The sequence below is a fragment of the Phallusia mammillata genome, chromosome 6 (assembly GCF_965637545.1).
Source record: "Phallusia mammillata chromosome 6, kaPhaMamm4.hap1.1, whole genome shotgun sequence".
Classification (NCBI taxonomy): domain Eukaryota; kingdom Metazoa; phylum Chordata; class Ascidiacea; order Phlebobranchia; family Ascidiidae; genus Phallusia; species Phallusia mammillata.
Window position 1 is genome coordinate 17121223 of NC_137257.1, and position 23871 is coordinate 17145093.

Genomic DNA, 23871 nt, shown 5'->3' on the forward strand with positions numbered 1-23871 from the left:
ATGTTACTCCCAACAAACTAGAGTGCCATTAGATGGCTAAACTAGCCGATACGGCCGATCTCTCGTCACCAACTGCACTGATGAGACCTTATAGGTCGAAACAGTGTGCATTGTCTGCAGCTTAAACTAAAGTGTATCTTTCTGACGTAATCAAACTACGTGAAAATCCTTATTCGACACCAGAATTTGTTCGACAAATATTTTTTTATAATATCTCATTTAACCTAGTCCTAGACAATTATTTATTTTACATTAAAATGGAAATATTCTAACCACGATACAGTTCATGTGTTGCTGTCGAACTTTCATTTTTTACATCTTAATTTGTTCTTTTCCTCTTTGCCAAAAAAACGAAACAAGAAACGAACAAAAATGAGCTTTAAGATTTTTATTTGCCATAGAAAATGAAAACTTGTGGGCGACAAAGTCTTTTATTCAGTCGTTTCCCACCGTCGGTGGAGCGGACCGCTTAATAAACGTAAAAGTTTCCACAGTTGCTGATTTTCCAGGTAGAGGCACGGCTGTAAAGATAAGAAAAAAATCTGAAATATTTCAATTTTTTTAGAATTGTACACCGGGAAGCAACGGGAATACAAGAAAGTTGTTTTTTATGTTTGGGTTCTACTAGAAATGTATGTACGTGCCGAATTTGATATTTGTGGCAGTGCAAGAAAATGCGTACTTACCACCACTGGGAATAGTAGTAGGTGTAATAGCTGGTGACGGGAAGGCACATCTGCCAACGGAAGTAGCTTCCGTAGTAGAATCTAGGCATGCACACGGCGGCGTAACATCTGAATCCACAGGAGTAGTGCATGACAAGCTTGGGGAGAAGCTGGGCCCAGTAGCTGTCGAACTGCCTCATGACTCCGTCGCAGTAGCTCACCAACTTGTTGGCATAGTTGGAACGGGAGTATCTGACGTAGTAGTAGTTGTAGTAATACTGTCCGTGGAACTCCTCGAGGATCTTGTTGTAGGCATCCCAGTGCTTGATCTTGGCCTGGATAAAACATACATTTTTAAGTCATTTATGGCTCAAACTGCCCTTTTAATTTCATTAATCAGCTATACTGCATACGTTTACCACAAACAGAGAAAAACGTCCATATATCAGAACTTACATCCCACATCTTGTTGTAGACGGTAGATCTCTGGGTGTTGCGAGACTCTTCGAGCTTCTTCTTGTAATCGGCAATGGCGGTGGTTCTCTTGCTCATGCAGCTGTTGTACTTGGTCATCACAGACTTGATGAGTTCCTCAGTCTTGGATCTGTAGGAGGTGACGCTGGCCTCGAAAGCAACAACACACTCGTAAAGCTTCTGGTAAAGCTGATCCTTGTACTTGGCAACAGCCTCGTCCAATCTCTTCTGGAGGTCAGAGGAAAGCTTAGCAAGAATCATTCTCTGGGAGTAAGTCAAGTAAGTGCTTCCGTTGCTGCAGAGAAAATGTAAAGTTTATTTTCATTATTTTATTTTTACACTGGTTTAAACAGTAATGGGTAAAAATGTATCAGTAAAAATGTACCATCTGACGAAGGCAGAGTACTGGAGTCTGTAGATGAACTGATGTCTCTCCTTGATGATATCAGTGTAGGCATTGACGTAGTCGATGTGGTACTGGATCCACTTGTTCTTCCAGGTGTAGAAAGTGGTTCTGAAAGTCTTGATAGATTCTTCCATCTTATCCTTCATCTCCTTCTCGAGATCAGCAGAGGGCTTGTTAAGCTTGTTCAAGTCTGCCACATATCACAGACTTTGTTAAAATTGTTATCGCTACTTATTCATGTCACATTTTGTATAACCAATCCAGTCAACCTTAGGCAAAGTTGCAACTTCACGTAGATTGAATAACGTTTATGTTTTGAGTGGCGAAAAATGTTAAACAATTTTATGTGAGATCAATGTATTTTTGGACAAATCAAGGTGCTTGCTTGGTTCATGAAATTAAGGAGAGTGCAAAACAGTTTCAATAATACAGGCAGTTTATACATACCACAAGTTTTCAATCCCTTGTATCCAACTCCGGCCCAACAGTAACGGAAAGCTCCCAAGCAAGATCTGTAGAGAGTGTACCTGGTGGTGAACTTGTACCAAGCTCCGAGTCCAGCGCTGAAAACAAAAAGATTTTAGTCATATTGCAAAAGATACTAACTCACACAGACAATCTAGAAACTGACCAGGAAGTGTAATAACTCTTCTGGTAGAATCTGAGACATCCGTAGCTCATGTAGCAGCGGTAGGCACAGCTGTAGAATCCGATGAGCTTGGACTTGAAGGTCCTGAGGGTCGCGGCGTAGGAGGAGGCGCAACTGCTAGCCCAGCTCATACGAGAAGAGCGGTAATATCCGACGACGTAGTTCATGTAGTAAGCGGTGGTGCTCTTGGTGCCTGAAAAGATTAAAAAAGTTCATTATGGTTTTTGGAAATGAACAGTTTAACGAAGATTGTGAAAAACCCACTAACTTACAGTAAATCCTCTGGAGGATGGCCAAGTAGTTGTTGGCCTGGCAGTTGGCGACGGCAACCTTGTGCTGGTAGAACTTGGCAACGTAAGCGTTGATCCTCTCATCCAAAGCCTTGCTGTATTCAGCGATCTTTTCGACACGGGTCTCGAGGCACTTCTTGGCGCTATCATTTAACATAGTTTTGTCACGATTCGAAAAAAGAGCGATTTTGATTGTTTATGGACCCACTTTGTTATTGCAGTTTCGATGGTATTACGTTTATATTTTAAAATTACGATTTGGGCATAAATTTATCGGTTTGTTGTAACACATCAATGCCTTATTCAACAAAACAAAGCAAAAACATTACTTACTTCTCAACAAGTTTGGCCTGGAAGGAAATGATCAAGTTGAGCTTATCGTTGAGGGCCTTGTAGTATCTGTTCAAAGCATCGTACTTCATTTGGTAGAGCTTCTGGTTGTAGGCAGAGATCTTGGCATCGCGTTCACGAACGAGAGCAGCTCTCTCACCGGCATCAGTGACACAACTGAAAATCAAACCATTGCGTTTTTGCACTTGATACGTTTGCTTATTGTCACTCTTTAAGCACAAGTTGACAAATTCAAAGTTTCTTTGTGCTTCTTTGTTTACTTACGACATCTTGTAGTCGTAGTACTGGGTGATGAACTTCTTGTAAGCATCCATGTATTCGTAGGTCTTAGCGTAAAGGTAGTTGTACCACTGAATACGCTTGGAAACCATTTCTCTGGAGATCTTGGCAAGAGCCTCCTTGAGAAGGTTCTTCAATTCATTGACAACATCGTCAACGGATTGTTCTGTAAATGATATACAGATATGCAACAAACCACCTGCGTTTGGATTAAGATCACTCGTATGGGTCTTTATACGTAGACTATTGTGTGCATCACGTTAATAACAGCCAGGTTACCTTGCCATCCGGCCTTTCCGCAAGTATCATCGGGGTAAACCTTCAAGATGGGAGCGTAGTACTTGGTGGAGCACCAGTCGTTCTTGAAGTAAACGCAGAAGTTGTAGTAGGAGGAAGGCAGGTAGACATTGAAGCCTCTGCTGTAGTAATAAGTGTAGCTGCAGCTGTAGGCGTTGGTGGCCTGAAAACAATGTTACATCACGTAAAAATCACATTACGTTGTTCGTACTAACTTTCATGAAAAAAAAACAAGCAAGCTTTACTCACCGCAATGCAGGCCAAAAGAACGAGCAACAATTTCATCTTGTCTTCGTATTTCAACTTTCCTTCTGGATAATCGAAATTGACTGATTTGCTAGTTGATGTGCATCGCTATTTATGCATGCTGTTGCGTTTGATCCCCCTCCCAATAAAAACACTTGCAGCAACTTTAATCACAAACTCAACGTGACTGTTGTTTCAGTACCTCAAACTTATTGCACCCAGTGCTTGTTTTCCAAAGTGCTTTTAACACTTCTAGTTTACTTTTCATGTTTAAATGTTGACACTGTGTTTGGTGTTTTTGCAAACGCATGACATTGTTGCTAAGGATGTTCTCTACGAATTTGATTAATACCTCGGATAAGTACTTTGTTATTGCAGTTTGCAAAGTTGAGTATGTTTTTAGGCGCTTGCATCATCCTTTTCAACCTGCAATGGAAGGTATGAATATGAAAACCTTAAGGCGACAAAAAGGTGAACCTCATCAGTTGTATATGTTTTTTATCGGTTGCAGCACCCCGCTCTGCAACATCTCAAGAAAAACTAGATAATTCTGATTTTATCCGATGATATGTAAATCCCCTCGAAAATCGTCACAAGGTAAACCATGAAACCTGTAATTTCTGGTATTTCGACACCATAAATAACTATAAGTCAAAGAATCTTTCTTATAGTCACAAACAAAACAACACGAGAAAGATACTAATATCTACACTTAATACTAAAATCGACGAAAATCATGCAGTTTCAAATTTTTCACCGTCTCACCTTTTTTGGCTTTACCATAAAAACTCTTTTTACATTCCAAAAAAGATGTTGCGACTTTGGAGTCCTAAAGTGGTGTTGGGTCCTGACAAATCGAAACAATATAATTAATTATTCTTTAAACTTCAATCCATTTTCGAAAGAAACAAAAAAACATACCCTTAATACCTTGGTCATTGTTTGCAGGTACCTATGGCTCAAAGATAACATACCAGGCCACAAGTATCCTTCAAACTGGACACAAGCTGTTTTAGGCAGTAAACATTGCACTGGACACGTTGTTTCTAGGGCGACAGTGGCCACAGAGGGAACCCTATGATCACCAAACAAATAGTTGAGTAGCGGGCTTGAAACAAACAAGTTTAAACTAGCAGAAATCATGAGGACCAGTTGCAACAGCTTGTTGTTTTTGAAGTATATTGTGTCAATGTCCACTTGTTTAATCAACGCCTCACTTACATGATGTTGTTGCAACTGTTGCAAGGTAACATTCTTTGTCGACGTTGTAATGCTGAATCTAAACAAAAAAACAAACGAGGTCCGTGATTGGTTTATACATATGGGTGTAGCAAAGCTAATCGACCGATACCGAACGGATAAACAGCCTAACCCTAGGGAAAGAATCTAGACTTACATTTTTGCACATGTGGCATCTTTATGGCTTCTAAAATCGTAAACTAGGTATGTTATATTGTCAAATATGTGTATGTTAAATTTATTGTACTGATTAAAACATGATTGATAAAATTTAACTATTCAAGTGTGACCATGTGCAGGATTATTGGGAAGATGTCTTTCCCTTTGATGTTAATCCTGCGCACGCTTTATTTTGGTTTATCATATCAAAATTGTTTACTTTTCAATGCACAGTTTGTAATTTATCGTTGCAAAAATACTTTCTAGACTTTTTCTTTTTCCATGACACAGTGAAATTCGTAAAGAATGCTGAAAAAATTGCGGGCTTAAAGAGCAAAACGCTTCTGACGTATAAAGCAAAATAGGCAGATCTTTGATTAGTCGCTAGTCGTGCTGCAAGTGCTTTTTCTTTTAACGGATCGTCCACCTTCTTTTTTGTGATTGTTTTCCATCTTTTGAACGAAGAACGGTGAAATTTGTTGTTTCAGATCATGGACGGTTTTTAAATCTGTGGCATAACTTTAAAATGATTATGGCTGCGCTTTTACATTTGCCCAATTACATTGCTTTTGCCAGGCACACTTCACACAACTGCTGTTAGTCTTCGGTCAATTGTTTAAAAATTGCATTTAATCAATCATGTTTCTATCACTAGCCCAGTGGTTCTTAACCTTTTTATAACGGCCGAACCCCTACGATATTCTTCAGCCTTTGGTCGAACCCCAAAGTTACATCCTAGGTTTTCAACCTATTTTGTTTGGTGGGTCATAATTAGTTTTTGTTCAAACGTAGTGGCAACAGTTACTGTTTTTAATTTTGTTAAATTCTGACATAATAATACAAGCAACTTGTTTCAGCATTGCTTTAGTTTCGGCAAATTTTGGGTTTTACCAAAATGAAGCATCGTATTTTTAGCATCTGTACACAAACATGGATATGAAGTAATACATTTTGCTGCCAACAAAATTTCGTTGTTTTTCCGCTTACGAACAACACCCACAATGTTCTTTGTTACGTCAAAAAAAGAAAATAAAACCTTAGTGCAGGGGTGCACAACCATTTTGCTGAACGGCGGCATCGCAGATTCTTATTTCACCAACGGCCGCCAATTACCTGCTTATTTTTCTTAGCAAATACTTGTTTTATATCATATATATATATATATACTATCTAATAGCGCCCAAACAGCCCAGATTATTTTTCCAACAGCGTGGAGATCTGTAAAGTGTTTATGATGTCATAATCTATATTGTAATGCTTGCGGTGCCTGTTTTGTTCGCATTGTTTGCACACAATAGGCGTACAAAAAGTCTGACGCATATGGTTATTAGGCTGGCACTCTTTATATAGTAGCACAAAAACTGTTTAAAACAGTTAAACAATCAAAATATTTAGCAAACGAGTTTTATTTACACCGAGGCCGCCAGTACATATATTTTAATAAACATGTTTACGGACCTTGTATTGCACTTTAAAAAGACCTTCGTCGAACCCCTGATTCGGCGTTGCCGAACCCCGGTTAAGAACCACTGCACTAGCCTATCATGAAATTAACATACACGTTTGATGATGAAAAAACGGCCAAAACAGTCGTAAAAACGACATGCTTTTTTCCAAACGTTTCGCAAAATTCTCATGCCATTATCAGGGAAAAACCATCGTTAAACTTAGATCCGTATAAGTGTTCACAATATAGATGCAACTGTGCAAAAAAGTAAGGCTCGATCCTTTCTCTAGGGGTAGGCTGTTTATCCGTTCGGTATCGGTCAACTATCTTTGCTACACCCACAAACATAAACCAATCACGGACCTTGTTTGTTTTTTGTTTGCAGTCAGCATTCCAATTTCGACAAAGAATGTGTTTCCTTGCAACAGTTGCAACAACATCATTCAAATGAGGCGTTGATTAAACAAGTGGACATTGACACCGGATACTTTAAAAACACAACAAGCTGTTGCAACTGGTCCTCATACTTTTGCTAGTTTAAACTTGTTTTTATTGAGCTCGCTACTCGACTATTTGTTTGGTGATCATAGGGTTCCCTCTGTGACCACTGTCGCCTTAGAAACAGCGTGCCCAGTGCAAATTTTACTGCCCAAAACAGCTTGTGTCCGCTATGAAAGATACTTTAGCGGACTAATCTGTCATTTTTTGCAAGTGCTTTGCAAACACGAAAACGTTAAGAGCCGTAGGTACATGCAAACATGCTCAAACAATGACCAAGGTATCAACTGTCTCTTTAAAGTAGTCATAACCATTTCGTTTTGAAACTCAAGAAAATGGGTTACAGTATATAAAAATACTTTCCTTCTTGTAGTGTTTTGTTTGTAACTGGACAATGAAATTCCTGGGCACAACGGTCATTTATACGGAAATTCTTAAATAATGTTTTGAAATAAAGGGGATTATTTGACTTTTATAATTGTTTAGGGTGTCTAAATACCATAAATTCCAGGTTAAGAGGCTTATCTTTGGGAAAGCTTTGGAATGGAATCAATCCAGTATGATCAGATATAACCAGAATTAGCTTATATTTTTTTTGTAACAGGTTTAAAAGTTGCTGAGTGGGATGATGCAACGGCCAAAACACACACCGGACCTTGCAAACTGCAATAACAAAGTACTTATCCGAGTTATCAATCAAATTCGTAGAGAACATCCTTAGCAACACTGTCATGCGTTTGCAAAAACACCAAACACAGTGTCAACGTTTAAACATGAAAAGTAAACTAGAAGTGTTAAAAGCACTTTGGAAAACAAGCACTGGGTGAAACTACTATGAGATCCCAAACCAACAGTCACGTTGAGTTTGTGATTAAAGTTGCTGCAAGTGTTTTTATTGGGAGGGGGGATCAAGCGCAACAGCATGCATAAATAGCGATGCACGCCAACTAGCAAATCAGTCAATTTCGATTATCCAGAAGGAAAGTTGAAATACAAAGACAAGATGAAATTGTTGCTCGTTCTTTTGGCCTGCATTGCGGTGAGTAAAGCTTGCTTGTTTTTTTTTCATGAAAGTTAGTACGAACAACGTAATGTGATTTTTACGTGATGTAACATTGTTTTCAGGCCACCAACGCCTACAGCTGCAGCTACACTTATTACTACAGTAGAGGCTTCAATGTCTACCTGCCTTCCTCCTACTACAACTTCTGCGTTTACTTCAAGAACGACTGGTGCTCCACCAAGTACTACGCTCCCATCTTGAAGGTTTACCCCGATGATACTTGCGGAAAGGCCGGATGGCAAGGTAACCTGGCTGTTATTAACGTGATGAACATAATAGTTTACGAATAGAGACCTATACGAGCATGGGCGCCGCCACGTAGGGGCAAGAGGGGGCACTTGACCCACCCTGGAATTTCAAAGTACCGCAAAATTACAACATTTTCTCGAAAAACATGATGACTGAAAAACGATAATGCTCTAAGAAGGGAAGTTGAGATAGTCATGCAAATGTCTAAACAAGCGACTTTAACGATTTTTGCATTGTTTACGTATCTGGTGTTGTTTTCATATAGCCTCTGCCGTTTTTATGTTTTTTTTATCGGACTAAATGGTTCATAGTTGCGTGGCTTAACGGGGATTTTTCGTAGTTGACGCAAATCTACTGCATATATTTTATGCCATGTGTACATAATTACTTTTATAGTAATCTATCCCTGCAAGTGTGTTTTTGTCAAAATTTGACCCCCCCTGGAAAAAATTCTGCCGCCGCCCATGTATACGAGCGATGTTAATCCAAAAGCAAGTTTTTGGTTGCATGTCTGTATATCATTTACAGAACAATCCGTTGACGACGTTGTCAATGAATTGAAGAACCTTCTCAAGGAGGCTCTTGCCAAGATCTCCAGAGAAATGGTTTCCAAGCGTATTCAGTGGTACAACTACCTTTACGCCAAGACCTACGAATATATGGATGCTTACAAGAAGTTCATCACTCAGTACTACGACTACAAGATGTCGTAAGTAAACAAAGCAGCACAAAGAAACTTTGAATTTGTCAACTTGTGCTTGAAGAGTGTCAATAAGCAAACGTATCATGCATAACTATCATCCCTAAAAATGCATATAAATATGTTTTTACAAGTGCGAAAACGCAATGGTTTGATTTTCAGTTGTGTCACTGATGCCGGTGAGAGAGCTGCTCTCGTTCGTGAACGCGATGCCAAGATCTCTGCCTACAACCAGAAGCTCTACCAAATGAAGTACGATGCTTTGAACAGATACTACAAGGCCCTCAACGATAAGCTCAACTTGATCATTTCCTTCCAGGCCAAGCTTGTTGAGAAGTAAGTATTGTTTTGCTATGTTTTGTTGAGAAAGCATTTGTGTGTAACAAGTTTATGCTCAGTGAAGGCATATTTTTGAAAATCAAACGTAATACCAGTGAAACTGCAAAAACAAATTGGGCCAATAAACAATCAAAATCGTACAATTTATCAAATCGTGAGAAAACTATGTTTAATGATAGCGCCAAGAAGTGCCTCGAGACCCGTGTTGAGAAGATCGCTGAGTACAGCAAGGCTTTGGATGAGAGGATTAACGCTTACGTTGCCAAGTTCTACCAGCACAAGGTTGCTGTCGCCAACTGCCAGGCCAACAACTACTTGGCCATCCTCCAGAGGATTTACTGTAAGTTAGTGGGTTTCCACCACCTTTGTTAAACTGTTCATTTCCAAAAACCATAATGAACTTTTTTAATCTTTTCAGGCACCAAGAGCACCACCGCTTACTACATGAACTACGTCGTCGGATATTATCGCTCTGCTCGTATGAGCTGGGCTAGCAGTTGCGCCTCCTCCTACGCCGCCACCCTCAGGACCTTCAAGTCCAAGCTCATCGGATTCTACAGCTGTGCCTACCGCTGCTACATGAGCTACGGATGTCTCAGATTCTACCAGAAGAGTTATTACACTTCCTGGTCAGTTTCTAGATTGTCTGTGTGAGTTAGGATCTTTTGCAATATGACTAAAATCTTTTTGTTTTCAGCGCTGGACTCGGAGCTTGGTACAAGTTCACCACCAGGTACACTCTCTACAGATCTTGCTTGGGAGCTTTCCGTTACTGTTGGGCCGGAGCTGGATACAAGGGATTGAGAACTTGCGGTACGTATAAACTGCCTGTACTGTTTAAACAGTTTTGCACTCTCCTTAATTTCATGAAACCACCAAGAGAATTAATTTCTCCAAAAATGCATTAATCTCACTTAAACTTGCTTAACATTTTTTCTCCTCACAAAAAGTAAATATCATGCAATCTATGTGAAGTTGTAACTTTGCCTAAGGTTGACTTTAGCGCATATAAGCGGAATAGTTTTGCAAAATGTGACATAAATAAGTAGACAACAATTTTACCAAAATCCGTGATATGTGGCAGACTTGAACAAGCTTAACAAGCCCTCTGCTGATCTCGAGAAGGAGATGAAGGACAAGATGGAAGAATCTATCAAGACTTTCAGAACCACTTTCTACACCTGGAAGAACAAGTGGATCCAGTACCACCTCGACTACGTCAATGCCTACACTGATATCATCAAGGAGAGACATCAGTTCATCTACAGACTCCAGTACTCTGCCTTCGTCAGATGGTACATTTTTACTGATACATTTTTACCCATTACTGTTTAAACCAGTGTAAAAATAAAATAATGAAAATAAACTTTACATTTTCTTTGCAGCAACGGAAGCACTTACTTGACCTACTCCCAGAGAATGATTCTTGCTAAGCTTTCCTCTGACCTCCAGAAGAGATTGGACGAGGCTGTTGCCAAGTACAAGGATCAGCTTTACCAGAAGCTTTACGAGTGTGTTGTTGCTTTCGAGGCCAGCGTCACCTCCTACAGATCCAAGACTGAGGAACTCATCAAGTCTGTGATGACCAAGTACAACAGCTGCATGAGCAAGAGAACCACCGCCATTGCCGATTACAAAAAGAAGCTCGAAGAGTCTCGCAACACCCAGAGATCTACCGTCTACAACAAGATGTGGGATGTAAGTTCTGATATATGGACGTTTTTCTCTGTTTGTGGTAAACGTATGCAGTATAGCTGATTAATGAAATTAAAAGGGCAGTTTGAGCCATAAATGACTTAAAAATGTATGTTTTATCCAGGCCAAGATCAAGCACTGGAATGCCTACAACAAGATCCTCGAGGAGTTCCACGGACAGTATTACTACAACTACTACTACGTCAGATACTCCCGTTCCTACTATGCCAACAAATTGGTGAGCTACTGTGACGGAGTCATGAAGCAGTTCGACAGCTACTGGGCCCAGCTTCTCCCCAAGCTTGTCATGCACTACTCCTGTGGATTCAGATGTTTCGCCGCCGTGTGCATGCCTAGATTCTACTACGGAAGCTACTTCCGTTGGCAGATGTGCCTTCCCGTCACCAGCTACTACACCTACTACTATTCTCAGTGGTGGTAAGTACGATTTTTTTCTATTTAGGTTCAGTTGTTGAATGTCCACGGCAAAACGTTGTTTCGACTCATAAGATCTCATCAGTGCAGCTGGTGAAGAAAATTAACTAGCATAACCAAGCCACCAAATGCTAGTTTGTTGAGACTCAAGCTAAACAACACATCAAGTGGGTGCCAGAAGTGTTTAATCTCGCCCTTTACCTAAAAAACAGTTTTCTTTAACAAAAATATAGACTTTGACACAAAACGTTGTTGGTATAAGGACAATTCAGTCGAACTGCAATAGTGTTATAACTACAGACACAATTGGAAACCATTTTGTTCTACTTTGACTGCTAGCTTTGCTGTGCTTTAGTCTATAAGTTTGTTTGCTACGGTAAATGATTAATATTGCCGTTTTTTTTACTTTCAGTCGTGCTTCCACCTGGAGGGTGAGCAACTGCGGAAACTACTACGTCTATTAAGCGTTCTGCTTCCGACGGGCAGAAAGAATTGGTTGAGTGGCGTCATTTGAAGTCAAATGTTGAATCTCAGTCGTTCTTTCACCCTTGTTTTATCTTTAATCGCAAATAAAAATCCCAAAAATCTCACTTTTGTTGTGGTTTGTTATAATTCTTGTGGCATGTTTTAACGGACTTTGCTTTAGACCTAACACGACAGGCTTGTTAGTCATTTAAAACCTGAAGCACTTTTGTTATATAAGGATTCTGCCGAAGACAATAGAATGTAAAAAAAGAAATATTCTTCCTTCGAATCAGTTAGATGTTTTGACCAGCGGTTCTCAAACTTTTTTATTTTTTGTCATGACGGTCCCTTGGCCAATTTTTCGAGCACTCGCGGTCCAAGCTAAATATATTTATACAACTGAACATATATCTTGGCAAAACAAAACTGTCGAGTTACAAAGTAAAAGTCACTCGTTTGTCTGTGTAACTTTTGCGAATGCAGTCACACGAGCTGATATTACATATTATTGCAGAAATACTATAGGCACCACGCGGTCCCCTTGAAATCGCATGGCGGATCCCAGTTTGAGAACCACCGGTTTGGAAGTTAGGTTATAGGCTACCGGTTTGGAGGCTAAAACCGATCGAAGAACAATCCGGCTTTCGGTGGCTATTAGCCGGAATATTCCAGTTTCAAACTGGTTTCAGTCGGTATTCGCCTCCAACCGAACCTCCAAACCGGTTTAAACCGGAATCGTAAACCAGAAATTTTAACCCGATTTTCGAAAAAATAAGGCTATAGCTTTTCCGTGTTTTCGTTTTTATGGGGGGGGCAAAAATCGAGGAACAATTCGGTTTTGGGTAGCTTTTTGCTGTTATTTTCCAGTTTCAAACTGGTTCTGGCCGGTTTTAGCCTCCCACAGAACTTCCAAAACCGTCTTAGGAGTTTTGGAAAATCGGGTCAAAATTTCTGCTTTTCGATTCCGCTTTAAACCGGTTTGGACGTTCGGTAGGAGGCTAAAACCGTCTAGAACCAGTTTGAACCTGGAATATTTTGACGATTGCTTTTTTTTTTCAAAAATCGGGTCCAAATTTTAGATTTTAGAAACCGTTTTGAACCGGTTTAGAGGTTCGGTAGGAGGCTAAAACCGGGTAAAACCAGTTTGAAACTGAAATATTCCGGCGAAAAGCCACCGAAAAACGGATTTTTCTTCCATTTTTGACCCCGAAATATCGAAAACACGAAAGGCGTTAGCCTTAAGTTTTTTTTCGAAAATCGGGTAAAAATCTTTGGTTTTCTATTTCGGTTGAAACCGGTTTGGAGGTTCGATTGAAAAAATCGGGTCAAAATTTCTGGTTTTCGATCGCGCTGTTCTTGAAAGGGCATCATCATCGACGTAAGTTTCTCTAAAATCGACCATAACCTATTACTTTTCCAGATATGAAATGAACAGCACTGTTGTATTAGGGAACGTTCAAGCTATTATAGCGGCGTCAGTCTCAACCAACTGTCCGGACAATGGCAGATTACCAGATTAATCGATTTATCTCCGTTTGCGTTCATCCAAATCTTGATCAGTCGTTATTTGAGTCTTTTGCAGCAAATCGGTCAGATAGTTGGCATCTGTCACGAACAGTAATTTTTTTGTGTTTTTTTAACATCTTTCTTGTCTTTTCTATACATTTGCAACTGGACTTTGAAAGAAATATATTTCGAGATCGAAAATCTTGCAGTCTGTTTGTTCGACATAAGTGTTGAGGCATATTAGGTTAAAATAAATGATGAAACAAACCGACAAAATATAGGTACTCGATTAAAAAATACAATGTTGTTTCAAAATCTATAAATAGAGGTAGAATCTAGCGTTAGTAGTTGTAAGTGTTAGGCGCCCCCTTGAGGAAGTCAACGACGCCATGACCAATACTTTTGTTTACTTTTCCAAGTGTTTGTTTTGTGCATTGACGTACTTTCTTCAAAAGACTGTTGTTTTTTGCCCTTGTGAAAGTTGTAAATGAATGTGACAAAAATTGATCACATGATTTAATTTGCTACGTTTTGACGTAACTTATTTTAATTGCAAGTTCCTTTGCTGTAATAGTTTTCTTGTTTTAACACTTTTGACATAAAGCAGTAAGCACTATAAGCAGTAATCCTAAAAAGTCAGTTGGTTAGCTTTTCTTAGTCTAAATATCTGGGAGTTAAAATGACAATAATTAAAATGAGAACTTAACTCTAAAAAAATAAAATCCATTTCCTGTTTACCGACCAAAAATCTTTTTGCATGCATTTGTTCTGTTATAAAACATTTCAAAAATTGTCAGGATAGGAATATCATTAAGTGACTGAAAATTTTTTTTTGCATAATTTATGCTATTTATGATACTTCAGCAGCCAGATGCCGGTCCAAGAGGAGTTAGTTGTTGGGTTGTATACTTTTTCAGGTTAAATGCTTTAAAAGATTTTGCCCATGCCTCCCAGGTATGATAAACTAATTAATGCGTTTTCATTGCTAAATATTTGTACTTTTTGAAGGCCAGTCTGAATTAAAATAGCAGTTTCAAAAATGGTGAGCCATACAAAAAAGGTTGCGGACCCCATTATTATACAGTGGTTAACCATACCTGCATTTCATTTTACATATCTTCTCAACTTCCACTCAAGTTAAAAGAAATTTATTTACTTCAAAACATTTTTTGTAGGCACATAGGAAAGTTGATTTGTTCCAATTCTTACATTAATTTTATTGTTAAACTTTGCTAATATTTGTGATGGCCATGGAGTCGCAACATGTTGCTGATGTTCTAAATGGATTTAAACTGTAAGTAATCACCAATTCACTTTATTTTATTGAATTGAACAATTGCTATATACATGGAATAAATGCAGTTACTATTGTTGTAATATTGGTTGCCTTGTTGTATGCTCATACACATTGTTTATTTTTAACCAATTGTTTGTTGTGCGAAGTACTGAAATCCATCTGCTAAAATTTTGGTGAGCATTTAACCAGTCTGCAGAACATGGCAATTCACAACGAAATCTTGTGCATGTAAGACCGACATATACCGCATGTCTGACCCTTATTTCCATGTGCAAGACCAATTTTAGCAGGCGCAAAGCAAGCATTTTCATGCATTTTTTTTGTTTTAAATCGGGCTGCAACTGCCATTCTCTGCAGACTGGGCATGTAGGATATAGCCAAATTAACAAAATTTAAGTGTATGTTTTGTTTTCATCAAATGCTGTTGGTACCAATTCAAACTTTTTGTTAAATAAATATAGTGTTCAAGACTTCGTTGTATTCAAGTACATGTTTTTTTTCCTTATTGTTGGACAAACAGATTGTTGAGTTGTAAAGTCAGCCTCTTTAAGCCTATTCTGTCCTTCTGTGGAAAATGTATTCAATAATTTTTGTGTGTTTGTTGTTAGAAATTGGATGAATCTTCGAGATGCTTCATCAGGAAAGATTATGTGGGAGGGAACGCAAGATCTTTCAGTCCCAGGACGAGAACACCAAGGTTAGCTTTGGCATTCAAGCAAAATAATTCCTGTGCTTATGAATATACCACTATACAGTTGAGGTATATTAATACCGCCACTGTGGCCCGCCTGTAAACACTGCGTGACCACTGTGTTCAACCTGAAAATACTGCATGACCGCTGTGGCTAATTACAGACACCCCAGCAGTTGTCCAATACAGAAAGAAGGGCAAACCGATTGTCGACAAGGCACTGAGTGTTTTACAGATTATCGTTGTTGATCTTTTATCTGATAAATGGCACATTTGAAACTATTTTTGTGTTGAGGGCCATCTAAAGGAACTGCAATGCTCTAAAATGGTGTGAGAGTCATAAAATATTCAGTTATACTGCAAAGTACCTTCCATAAAGTATGCAAATTAGTTATATGGGCATCTCGATGGAATCAATGAAATTATTTTCAAAAACGCATACTAGACTATATGAGATTACCGAATAAAACAACTCATTTATGTTTTTCATGATTTAACGCACAATAACATGTTAAAACAAATTCAATTTCAAATGTTTAACTATTCTTGTGTAAATTGTGTAACGACATTTAACATGAATATTGTGCTTTATGTTTAAAACTAAGCTGACTTGAAGAAATTAGAATTTAGCATAACAAGGGTTGCTGTCAGTGATTATCCACTATTCATATTTGTCTTTATGTCTACTTGGTTTTATCACCAGACAGCCAGTCAACATCAAGGCAAACACTATTGACAATGAACAATGGTCTGTTTTACAGCTCGTGTGCCAAAGAAGATTCTTAAGTGCAAAGCTGTTTCTCGTGAAATCAATTTTTCCTCACAACAACTAATGGAAAAATTCCGACTTGAACAACGAATCTTGTTCCATGGCCGATGTTTGGAAGGTGTGAAAACATTCTATTATAATGGTTGTTTAAAACCTTTTTTATGGTAACAAACTAATGGTAAAAGAACAAACCTCAATTTCAATTCATGCTGCAAGCTTTTACAACAGTGATTCTCAAATTGTATGCCACGAAAAATGTTCTATTTAAAAGTGTAAACATTTTCTGGTGTTTAAAACTTAATGACGAAATACAGGCATGCATAACAATGTTTCAAAGCTTTTTCTTTTTCTTATTTGCTATAAAAAGCAATCTGACTCTAAAGGTTGCAAATGAACTTTCTTTTGGTAATATTTGTGGCGGCGGCATGCAAAAGGTGCTGCAGAAAAAATGGATTGTTTACAAGCTGCATGCTTGAAAAGTTTGAGAACCACTGCTCTACAAGAAAATTTGCATGAAGCTTAAAAAATGTTATTCCAGAATTCCAACAGGCTATTAATAATAATACAGCCTTAAAAATCAGAATTAAAAATATGATACCACCAAAAAACCTTTTAGCTCTCAAAGTAGTATAGGAAACTTTCCAAAATTATTTGACATTGACAAATATCTATTAAAGAAGGCAAAATAGTGTACTGATACTTGTCAAAAAATACTGAATAAAAATAGTTGCTATTCTTGTGCCATGAAATCAATGGTTAATGTTTGTGTGCCTATCAAATCACTGTCTTATGTTCAGAATGGTTCTTTGAATTTGGCTTTGTCATTCCCGAGTCAACAAACACATGGCAATCAATAATAGAAGCTGCTCCTGCTAGTCAAATGATGGGAGCTGATGTTTTGAGGTATGTTCTGCTATTAAATATTCATAAGCACCACTGGTGTAATTATAAGTTTATTGCACTAAATGTTGCATGACATTTTATTTAACGTCAGCAAGCCAATATGCAAATTTTGTGGCTTTAGGCTTTGATGTATATTTTCTTTGCACCCTGTAATTACATTGCCTGTAATAATGTTGGTAGAATAAATAAAATGCGTTGACATTAATTGCTCATTTTAAACGCAACATACTGCTCACTTTTTTGTTGTAGTCAGAAAGCTTATCCAAGTTTTTAGCTATTTATTGTTAGCTGTCAGTTGTTTGATATCACTCCTTGAAATTCTGTCTGAAGGAATGTATTTCAAAACAATATTCTTGTTGTGGATGCTTTCTTTATCATTACTTAAAAATAGACCGGTCCACAATATTAATGTAATTGAACTGGTGGTCCATGACCTGAAAGTTGAGAACCTCTGGGCTAAGTAGAAGCAATTCACATTTGTACTAAAAGTTATTGATATGCCCAACCAAATTATTAATTAAGAACAAAATAGAGTTGTATGTAAAACAACTGTACCAAAGTTACAACGAAAATAAAACCGTTTTTTTTAATTTAAATTTTAAAATTAACTGTCAAATTTGTGTATTAATTTTTTTTGATTCCTTATGTAGTGATGCTAGCCTACACATTAAGAAACAAGAAAAAATGCATCTCTAATTTTTTTACCCATTCAGTGTTTGTACAAATGACGTTCAATAGTTTTAAATTTTACACATGAATTGTTTTTGCAGTGGAAATGTTGTGATTGAAACCAATTTTTTTGACGATGAACTACTCGTCAGTACCTCAAAAGTGAGACTATTCTACGTTTGATCAAAGATTTAAGCTCAATCAAATTTGCCAAAACCTATTTAACTGTGACCCATTTTTCGCGAACGACTTAAATTTCATGTTAAGATGGCTCATTTATAACTGTCACCGTGTTTGTAAAAACTGTAAAGCATCAATGTCCTTTCTTCTGTTTTAGCAAAAAAGCCATAGGTTTGCTTCTATTTCAGAAACAAAATGCTCAAAATTTGTTTTGCACATAATTATTAAGTTTATATTTTGTCTGTTTAATTTGTTTATTTGTTAGAAGTATGATTTATAGACACCAGCTGAACTAACACATTTTTTGAAAGCACACTAGCAACTATTATACGCAAAGCCTTACTTGTATATACGTGTTTGTTCACCATAGAGCTATATTTTCAATTGACTTAGTTGTAGTGATTAGTATTTTCATTATTTCATGCATTGGCCGTTTTCAAGACTATTCTTGCAAATATTTTGCATTTTTTTGGTGCTGTTTATGTGTTTTGTTGTATCTTATGTTAAATAATCTGTAATTATAAACAGAACAGTTTTAATGCAGTGTATAGTCAAGTAAAACAAAAATTAAAAGTCCGCTTAAATTTTGAACAGAAATTGGAAAAAAACTTTCAACAAACAAACTCTGAACTTTTTATTGCTCAATAAAACTTATGTTTTCGTGATTTTTGCTTGATGTTAACATTTTACACCTAATATCACCAAAAATCTAAAGTGGATTTTATTTTGTTTTTTCTGTTTACTTGTCCATAATTGTGCACTTAAATATTCAAACCTTGACTAAAATCTGAGTATTACATGAACTTTGTCATAAAGCCAAGTAAAAAACAACAATTTGTTTATGTCAGCATTTATATACTGACCTGCCTGTTATGCAAATTTTTTGGTAGAAACTGCAATTCTCCACATACTCGCTCTGTAGATGTTTAGTACTCGGTGCACAAACAATAAAACTAAACTTTTTCACTTTTGTCTCATAAATTTATTTCTTTATTATGCTAAAATGCAGTATTGTTTTTACTTGTTGATATAACACAGTAAAATTGATTTGAGTTGGGTAAACCACAATGTACACAATTGCAATAATTTATGCTACTTAAACCAATTTATGCTACTTAAACCAATTTAAACATGACGAAGTTCAAAAGGAATCAATAAAAATGCATAAATAGGCAAGTATCTCAAAGAAACAAAAAATACATTTTCTTACAGAAGTTAAAAAGCACATTGCAACATATTAAATTTGTTGATTTGACACAAGTAACATTATATTTATATTCATACTTTATTGTATTGTTACTGCAGTTATGCATTTACTGAACCATTTTAAAGGTACAACACACTTTGTTAAACTGGATTCGGTAAATCCAGATCTTCCCCTAATCGGGACAATTTTTTTGTTCCAAACCAAAGGTTTACTGTTTATAGCTTTGAATAGTTTCCTTATTCTAACATTACTTAAATCAAAACGATTCATACTTTTTGCCTTAAGCTTTTTTAGCAATAGGTTACAGCACTGATAGACTTAATATCAACTACATCACTGCCTTTCAAACTTCCCAAATGTCTTTTTCCAATCTGACATAGCATGTTAGGTTATTTCCAACCACAGGGACAAGCAGCTTTATGCATCAGGGTTTTCATCTTTTAAATGCTCCTTCACCATTTTGCAATACTTCATTGCCAGACACAGCAACACTCGAAAACCTGGATTCATCTTCAGACTCACTGGAAAATACAAATATGTGATAAATAGATCACAATATAGATGGTAAACCCTGGGGTTGCCATACCGTCTTATTCAGTGGTTCTCAATCTTTTCCAGATCGCGTACCACCTGACAAAGTCCTAAACCCTGTTTCAATGGATAGACTAAGAAATAGGCCCATTTTCTTAACCTGACTAGCATATTTAGCAATTTCAAAAGAGTGTCTGAAACACGAGTTTTGCCCAAACCAGGGCTAGTCAGTTGAGTTGCAATTTAAGATCCGACTTAAATTACGTTTCACAGAAAGCTACTCGCATACCACCTGAAAAGTTCCGGCGTACCACTAGTGGTACACGTACCACAGTTTGAGAACCACTGGTCTCATTTCTCTGATTTGACCTTATTTTGAAGGACAGTGTCTAAGTAAAATTTATTGTCCTTATTTCTAAGATTTGTCCTTACATTGAATGGTAGTGTCTTAGAAAAATGTTTTTCCTTATTTTTAACACATGTTCTTGTTTTAAACTTGAGTCCGTATTTTGTCTTATTTTTAAAAATTATAAGTCAAATCCCTGTTACAAGTAAAAGTCAACCTAGACCTGAGCTGTTGTGAGATGCACAAAGTATTTTCTATGACAAAGGAATTGCTTGAACAGATTGTTTCTGGCAAAATTTATGGCATGGCTCATATAAATGCAAAGTTTGTTCAAAAAACGTTTGTTTCTTTGGTACGAAACTTTAAATTTTCGGTTTTCCTTATTTTGGGGTCCGTCGATGGCAACTGTGTATACAAAGTGATTTAAATGAGTGTTTTTATTTTGTCACCGAAGTGTGTTAAGTCAGTTAAAAAAACAAAAGTATGTTTTTAAAAATGTATTTGTGTACAATATTACCTGCTGGAAGTTTGAATAGCTCGTTTGGTAATATTGCTTTTGGTTGTTTGGTTCACTTCAGTTGGAAATTTGAGAAACTGTGATGAGTTTGACAATAGCTTTACACCGCCTGCTTCAAAGTTTGAAGCATTACTTCTGTTTAAACAGACCGATTTATTCACCAAAGTCCTGCAACATGAAAAACTATATATTGACACATGATATAAACTTGGATTTTTATTCAAAAAGAGTAAAATTTATCCAACTAACGAGGGAAAAAACAACAACATGGGTTTTCTGGCAGACAATCTACAGAGAGAACATGCAGCAATAAAAAGAATTTTATTGTTTTTGGATGAAAATCAATGGAGCTTAAGGATTAATAGCAGATTAGAACAATGCCTTTTGGAATCTAACAGTAACCATGCCCTTGTGTAGAGACTGTGTGTTTCTGCTTGCAAAAAATAAATTTAGCACATGGATATGTATTTGTTGTCAATAAAGTGCGCATGAAAAACTATTTAATGTGCCGTATTGTATTTGGGGGTAGCAATATGGGGAAAAGCTAACCAAATATATATGAAGAATAAAGTTATAGTTTACCCATCATAGTATTTCATTAATTTCTTTGCAACATGTGCCCTAAACTCAGGTGTTGTGTTTGCTACTGTGTCCTGCATAGCTGATTCACAAAATAGTTCCTCTCTTATGCTCTTCTTTGCTTGGCCACTATCTTTTGCAGCATTTTTTCCACTTTTAGAAGCTTGTGGTGTCTTTTCTGCGTCTAGAAGTTGATTTATATAGGAACATAAATTTACAGCATTTTGATAGGAAATATCTTCATGAATATGTTTGGTTTATGAAAAAAAATTGAGGTGTAGGCCAGAGTGTGTTTTAATGCTAAAGACTACTTCCTTAACAAATATAATAGCCTAAATATACTTAAACATGAAATACATTATTATTCAAATGCCTCTGCAAATGCTTATGCCATCATCAGTACTATGCCCAGACATTTAAATATAAAAGCATGTCGCCTAGTTGGGGCCATTAAATTTATCATTAAACGTGTGAACAGATCCATGCATAATGATTTCTGTTAGCACAAAGAAGCCTAGAAGATTGCATAAGTTTTTGCAGGACCACAGCAAGTTTAAAGAAATATTATGTAATAAGCAGACCTGGGTTTTTCATGAAAGTTATCAGTTCTTCAGCAGCTGCTGCCTTAAAGCGCTCATTGGCTTCTTCATCAGAAGAAGACGAGGATGTGTCTGTTTCCATGGTAACTATTGAACAGCATAGTTCACTGACATTGAAACACAATCACACTATGCACTGACAAAGAGCTGCAAAAAGGAAAAAAACACAATATTTTTTATAACAAAAAACATTTTTTATGTTCCTATAACTTACAAGTTGAACAGTGTAAAACCGTTGGTACTAAATACTGCATTTTACAACGTAATACCACATGGTATACCACATGTGATTACAAAGTAGGCTGTTTTGAAAGACATAAATATGCTTTTGCAAAAATTATAGTTTTGTGAACGCTGAGTGCTATTTGATTTGGGTGAGGGTTTGTAATTGAAATACCACTAGAATCTGGTCTAATTTACGCTTCTTGTGGCTTGTATTCTCATATTTCACACACCATGCAGTATTCTAAGCAGTGCATCATGCGGTAACATACAGTATCACCTGTATTAAACAGTTTTTTAATTAATTGTCCAGTAAAAAATTGTCATGAAATAAATGCAACACCAGTGTTGCCGATTGTAAAATGTCGGTCACTTTGGGTTGGTCCAACCTTATGGGAAATAAAGCAACTGCTACCAAATGCTGGGGCTTGTGTAAAAACAAACCGATGCTTAATGAACTCTTGCCATTGGCGACATAGAAACTGTTTATACTGTGGATAACTTTGTTCCTGTCTATTTTCCTCTTGGTTTCGCTCAGGGTTCATAAGGTGCTGTCCAGCAGAAATAATACATAAACCATATTTGTCTCTGAATATTTTCAAAATGTCCACAATTTTGTTCATGTTGGACTCACGTAGGTACTGACTTTTTCCACCTGCGTGTGAATCAATCCAATAAAAGGCAGTGATGCTGTCCAAAATTAACAAACGAATTGGCATACTGCTGTTAGCAATTAGAGGCTCAACTGAGTGCAAAGTTACAATTAACTGTTCAGCAGTATCACATCGACATAAATAAAAGTTTTTCAGCCAGTTCTTTATCTCATTCTCACTGGCTTTAGTCTTTTGTTCAATAGTGGAGACAAATTGGGGCAGTTCAAAATGATAGTCAAGATCAAAATAAATCACCCCCACATTGTGACCGTTGTACTTCTTAGGTAGTATGCATTTAATAGAAATATCATGCAAAACGGCTGATTTTCCTGTCCCTGTATCGCCAGTAATTTCGATTGGATGCTTGTTTTGTAAAGAACTGTCATCAATAAATAGGTCCCTTGCAAGGTTGGCAGTTTTCGGTCTTGATGTCAACATTGTCACAAAGGGTTAACTTTACAGGATGTCTAGTTTGTCATGATATATACAGAATAACAAGGAAATTTAACAACTTAAATCGGCCCAACGTTTCACAATAATCTACTTGCCATCAAATACAATTTATTTATTTATTGATCAAAAATCTATAAACAGTTTTTTTTTAAATCTATAAAAACCCTTAAAGGCATTGTCTTAAAAACGTTTTACTTTACATTGACATAAATAGGTTCACTTGTCATCAGTTAATCGTTAAAAAGGCCATTTATAAAAAAAGAAGTACCGTAAGTGGAGAACTGAATATTTTTTTGTGAACTTTTCTTAACTGGACTTAACCCAATTAAGTCTATAACTCCAAAAAATGCACTTTAAAAGACATATGTACGGTTTTTCCAAATGGAGTCTTGGACATTTTTAACAACCGTATGCTGAAATTTGAAGAAGTTAGCTAGAAGCACAATCCAAGTTTTCAACACGAAAAGAAAAACAACTAACACGCGGGGAGTGAGTTAGGGATTTTCCCGAAATATACAAGTGCAAGTACCGTAAATTGATTAAATAGTGACACTTACCGGTAATTGCGACGGGATGAGAGATAAAAAATGCACATTACCTTGTGGGACATTCTTATTGTTAATTTCGACACGTTTTTTTAAAATAACTCAATCGATTTATACGGGAATTTCTTGTTACCATAGCCAAAGACACTTTTGATATCATTTCAGGACAAAATGGTCTTCGTGTCTCTTGAAGGTTATCAAATGGGATTTATATATTTTTTGGTGCTTATTGTTTGTTTTGCGGTTGTACCGTATTTA

At 36.9% G+C, this 23871-nt stretch overlaps 5 protein-coding genes across 5 annotated transcripts; 2 read left to right on the top strand and 3 right to left on the bottom strand.

Annotated features, from left to right (window-relative positions):
* Positions 1-682: 682 nt before the first annotated feature.
* LOC145234412 (uncharacterized) lies at positions 683-3696 on the bottom strand. Its single transcript, XM_080099146.1, has 10 exons — positions 3661-3696; positions 3394-3574; positions 3100-3280; positions 2818-2991; positions 2467-2627; positions 2177-2387; positions 1993-2108; positions 1525-1735; positions 1122-1434; positions 683-1000 (listed from the first exon to the last, which is right to left on the bottom strand). The coding sequence occupies exons 1-10, from the start codon at positions 3694-3696 to the stop codon at positions 683-685; spliced, it is 1902 nt and encodes a 633-aa protein (XP_079955272.1).
* Positions 3697-8003: 4307 nt separating this feature from the next.
* LOC145234413 (uncharacterized) lies at positions 8004-11488 on the top strand. Its single transcript, XM_080099147.1, has 10 exons — positions 8004-8039; positions 8126-8306; positions 8841-9021; positions 9175-9348; positions 9531-9691; positions 9770-9980; positions 10049-10164; positions 10436-10646; positions 10737-11049; positions 11171-11488. Exons 1-10 carry the CDS (start codon positions 8004-8006, stop codon positions 11486-11488), a joined length of 1902 nt encoding a protein of 633 aa, XP_079955273.1.
* Positions 11489-14600: 3112 nt separating this feature from the next.
* Positions 14601-18927, top strand: LOC145233140 (retinal rod rhodopsin-sensitive cGMP 3',5'-cyclic phosphodiesterase subunit delta-like). Its single transcript, XM_080097799.1, has 5 exons — positions 14601-14746; positions 15358-15446; positions 16202-16327; positions 17007-17112; positions 17883-18927. Exons 1-5 carry the CDS (start codon positions 14697-14699, stop codon positions 17962-17964), a joined length of 453 nt encoding a protein of 150 aa, XP_079953925.1. The 5' UTR covers positions 14601-14696; the 3' UTR covers positions 17965-18927.
* LOC145233139 (uncharacterized) lies at positions 18927-21901 on the bottom strand. The gene is made up of 4 exons (XM_080097798.1): positions 21723-21901; positions 21145-21325; positions 20563-20730; positions 18927-19689 (listed from the first exon to the last, which is right to left on the bottom strand). Exons 1-4 carry the CDS (start codon positions 21820-21822, stop codon positions 19602-19604), a joined length of 537 nt encoding a protein of 178 aa, XP_079953924.1. The 5' UTR covers positions 21823-21901; the 3' UTR covers positions 18927-19601.
* On the bottom strand, positions 21888-23531 carry LOC145233138 (DNA repair protein XRCC2-like). Its single transcript, XM_080097797.1, has one exon. It carries the CDS (start codon positions 23051-23053, stop codon positions 22286-22288), a length of 768 nt encoding a protein of 255 aa, XP_079953923.1. The 5' UTR covers positions 23054-23531; the 3' UTR covers positions 21888-22285.
* Positions 23532-23871: the final 340 nt, after the last annotated feature.

What these genes read in the sequence shown, in the direction of transcription:
- LOC145234413 (XM_080099147.1), top strand. Translation starts at nt 8,004, where the DNA reads ATGAAATTGTTGCTCGTTCTTTTGGCCTGCATTGCG. An exon ending in TACTACGACTACAAGATGTC is followed by an intron (nt 9,022 to 9,174) that starts GTAAGTAAACAA and finishes TTTGATTTTCAG; the next exon opens with TTGTGTCACTGATGCCGGTG. An exon ending in TCTACAACAAGATGTGGGAT is followed by an intron (nt 11,050 to 11,170) that starts GTAAGTTCTGAT and finishes TGTTTTATCCAG; the next exon opens with GCCAAGATCAAGCACTGGAA.
- LOC145233138 (XM_080097797.1), bottom strand. Translation starts at nt 23,053, where the DNA reads ATGTTGACATCAAGACCGAAAACTGCCAACCTTGCAAGGGACCTATTT.
- LOC145234412 (XM_080099146.1), bottom strand. Translation starts at nt 3,696, where the DNA reads ATGAAATTGTTGCTCGTTCTTTTGGCCTGCATTGCG. An exon ending in CGGAAAGGCCGGATGGCAAG is followed by an intron (nt 3,281 to 3,393) that starts GTAACCTGGCTG and finishes TATCATTTACAG; the next exon opens with AACAATCCGTTGACGATGTT. An exon ending in CAAGGGATTGAAAACTTGTG is followed by an intron (nt 1,736 to 1,992) that starts GTATGTATAAAC and finishes GATATGTGGCAG; the next exon opens with ACTTGAACAAGCTTAACAAG.
- LOC145233139 (XM_080097798.1), bottom strand. Translation starts at nt 21,822, where the DNA reads ATGGAAACAGACACATCCTCGTCTTCTTCTGATGAAGAAGCCAATGAG. An exon ending in AACTTTCATGAAAAACCCAG is followed by an intron (nt 21,326 to 21,722) that starts GTCTGCTTATTA and finishes ATCAACTTCTAG; the next exon opens with ACGCAGAAAAGACACCACAA. An exon ending in TTAATGAAATACTATGATGG is followed by an intron (nt 20,731 to 21,144) that starts GTAAACTATAAC and finishes TTCATGTTGCAG; the next exon opens with GACTTTGGTGAATAAATCGG.
- LOC145233140 (XM_080097799.1), top strand. Translation starts at nt 14,697, where the DNA reads ATGGCCATGGAGTCGCAACATGTTGCTGATGTTCTAAATGGATTTAAA. An exon ending in CCCAGGACGAGAACACCAAG is followed by an intron (nt 15,447 to 16,201) that starts GTTAGCTTTGGC and finishes TCTGTTTTACAG; the next exon opens with CTCGTGTGCCAAAGAAGATT. An exon ending in CCATGGCCGATGTTTGGAAG is followed by an intron (nt 16,328 to 17,006) that starts GTGTGAAAACAT and finishes TCTTATGTTCAG; the next exon opens with AATGGTTCTTTGAATTTGGC.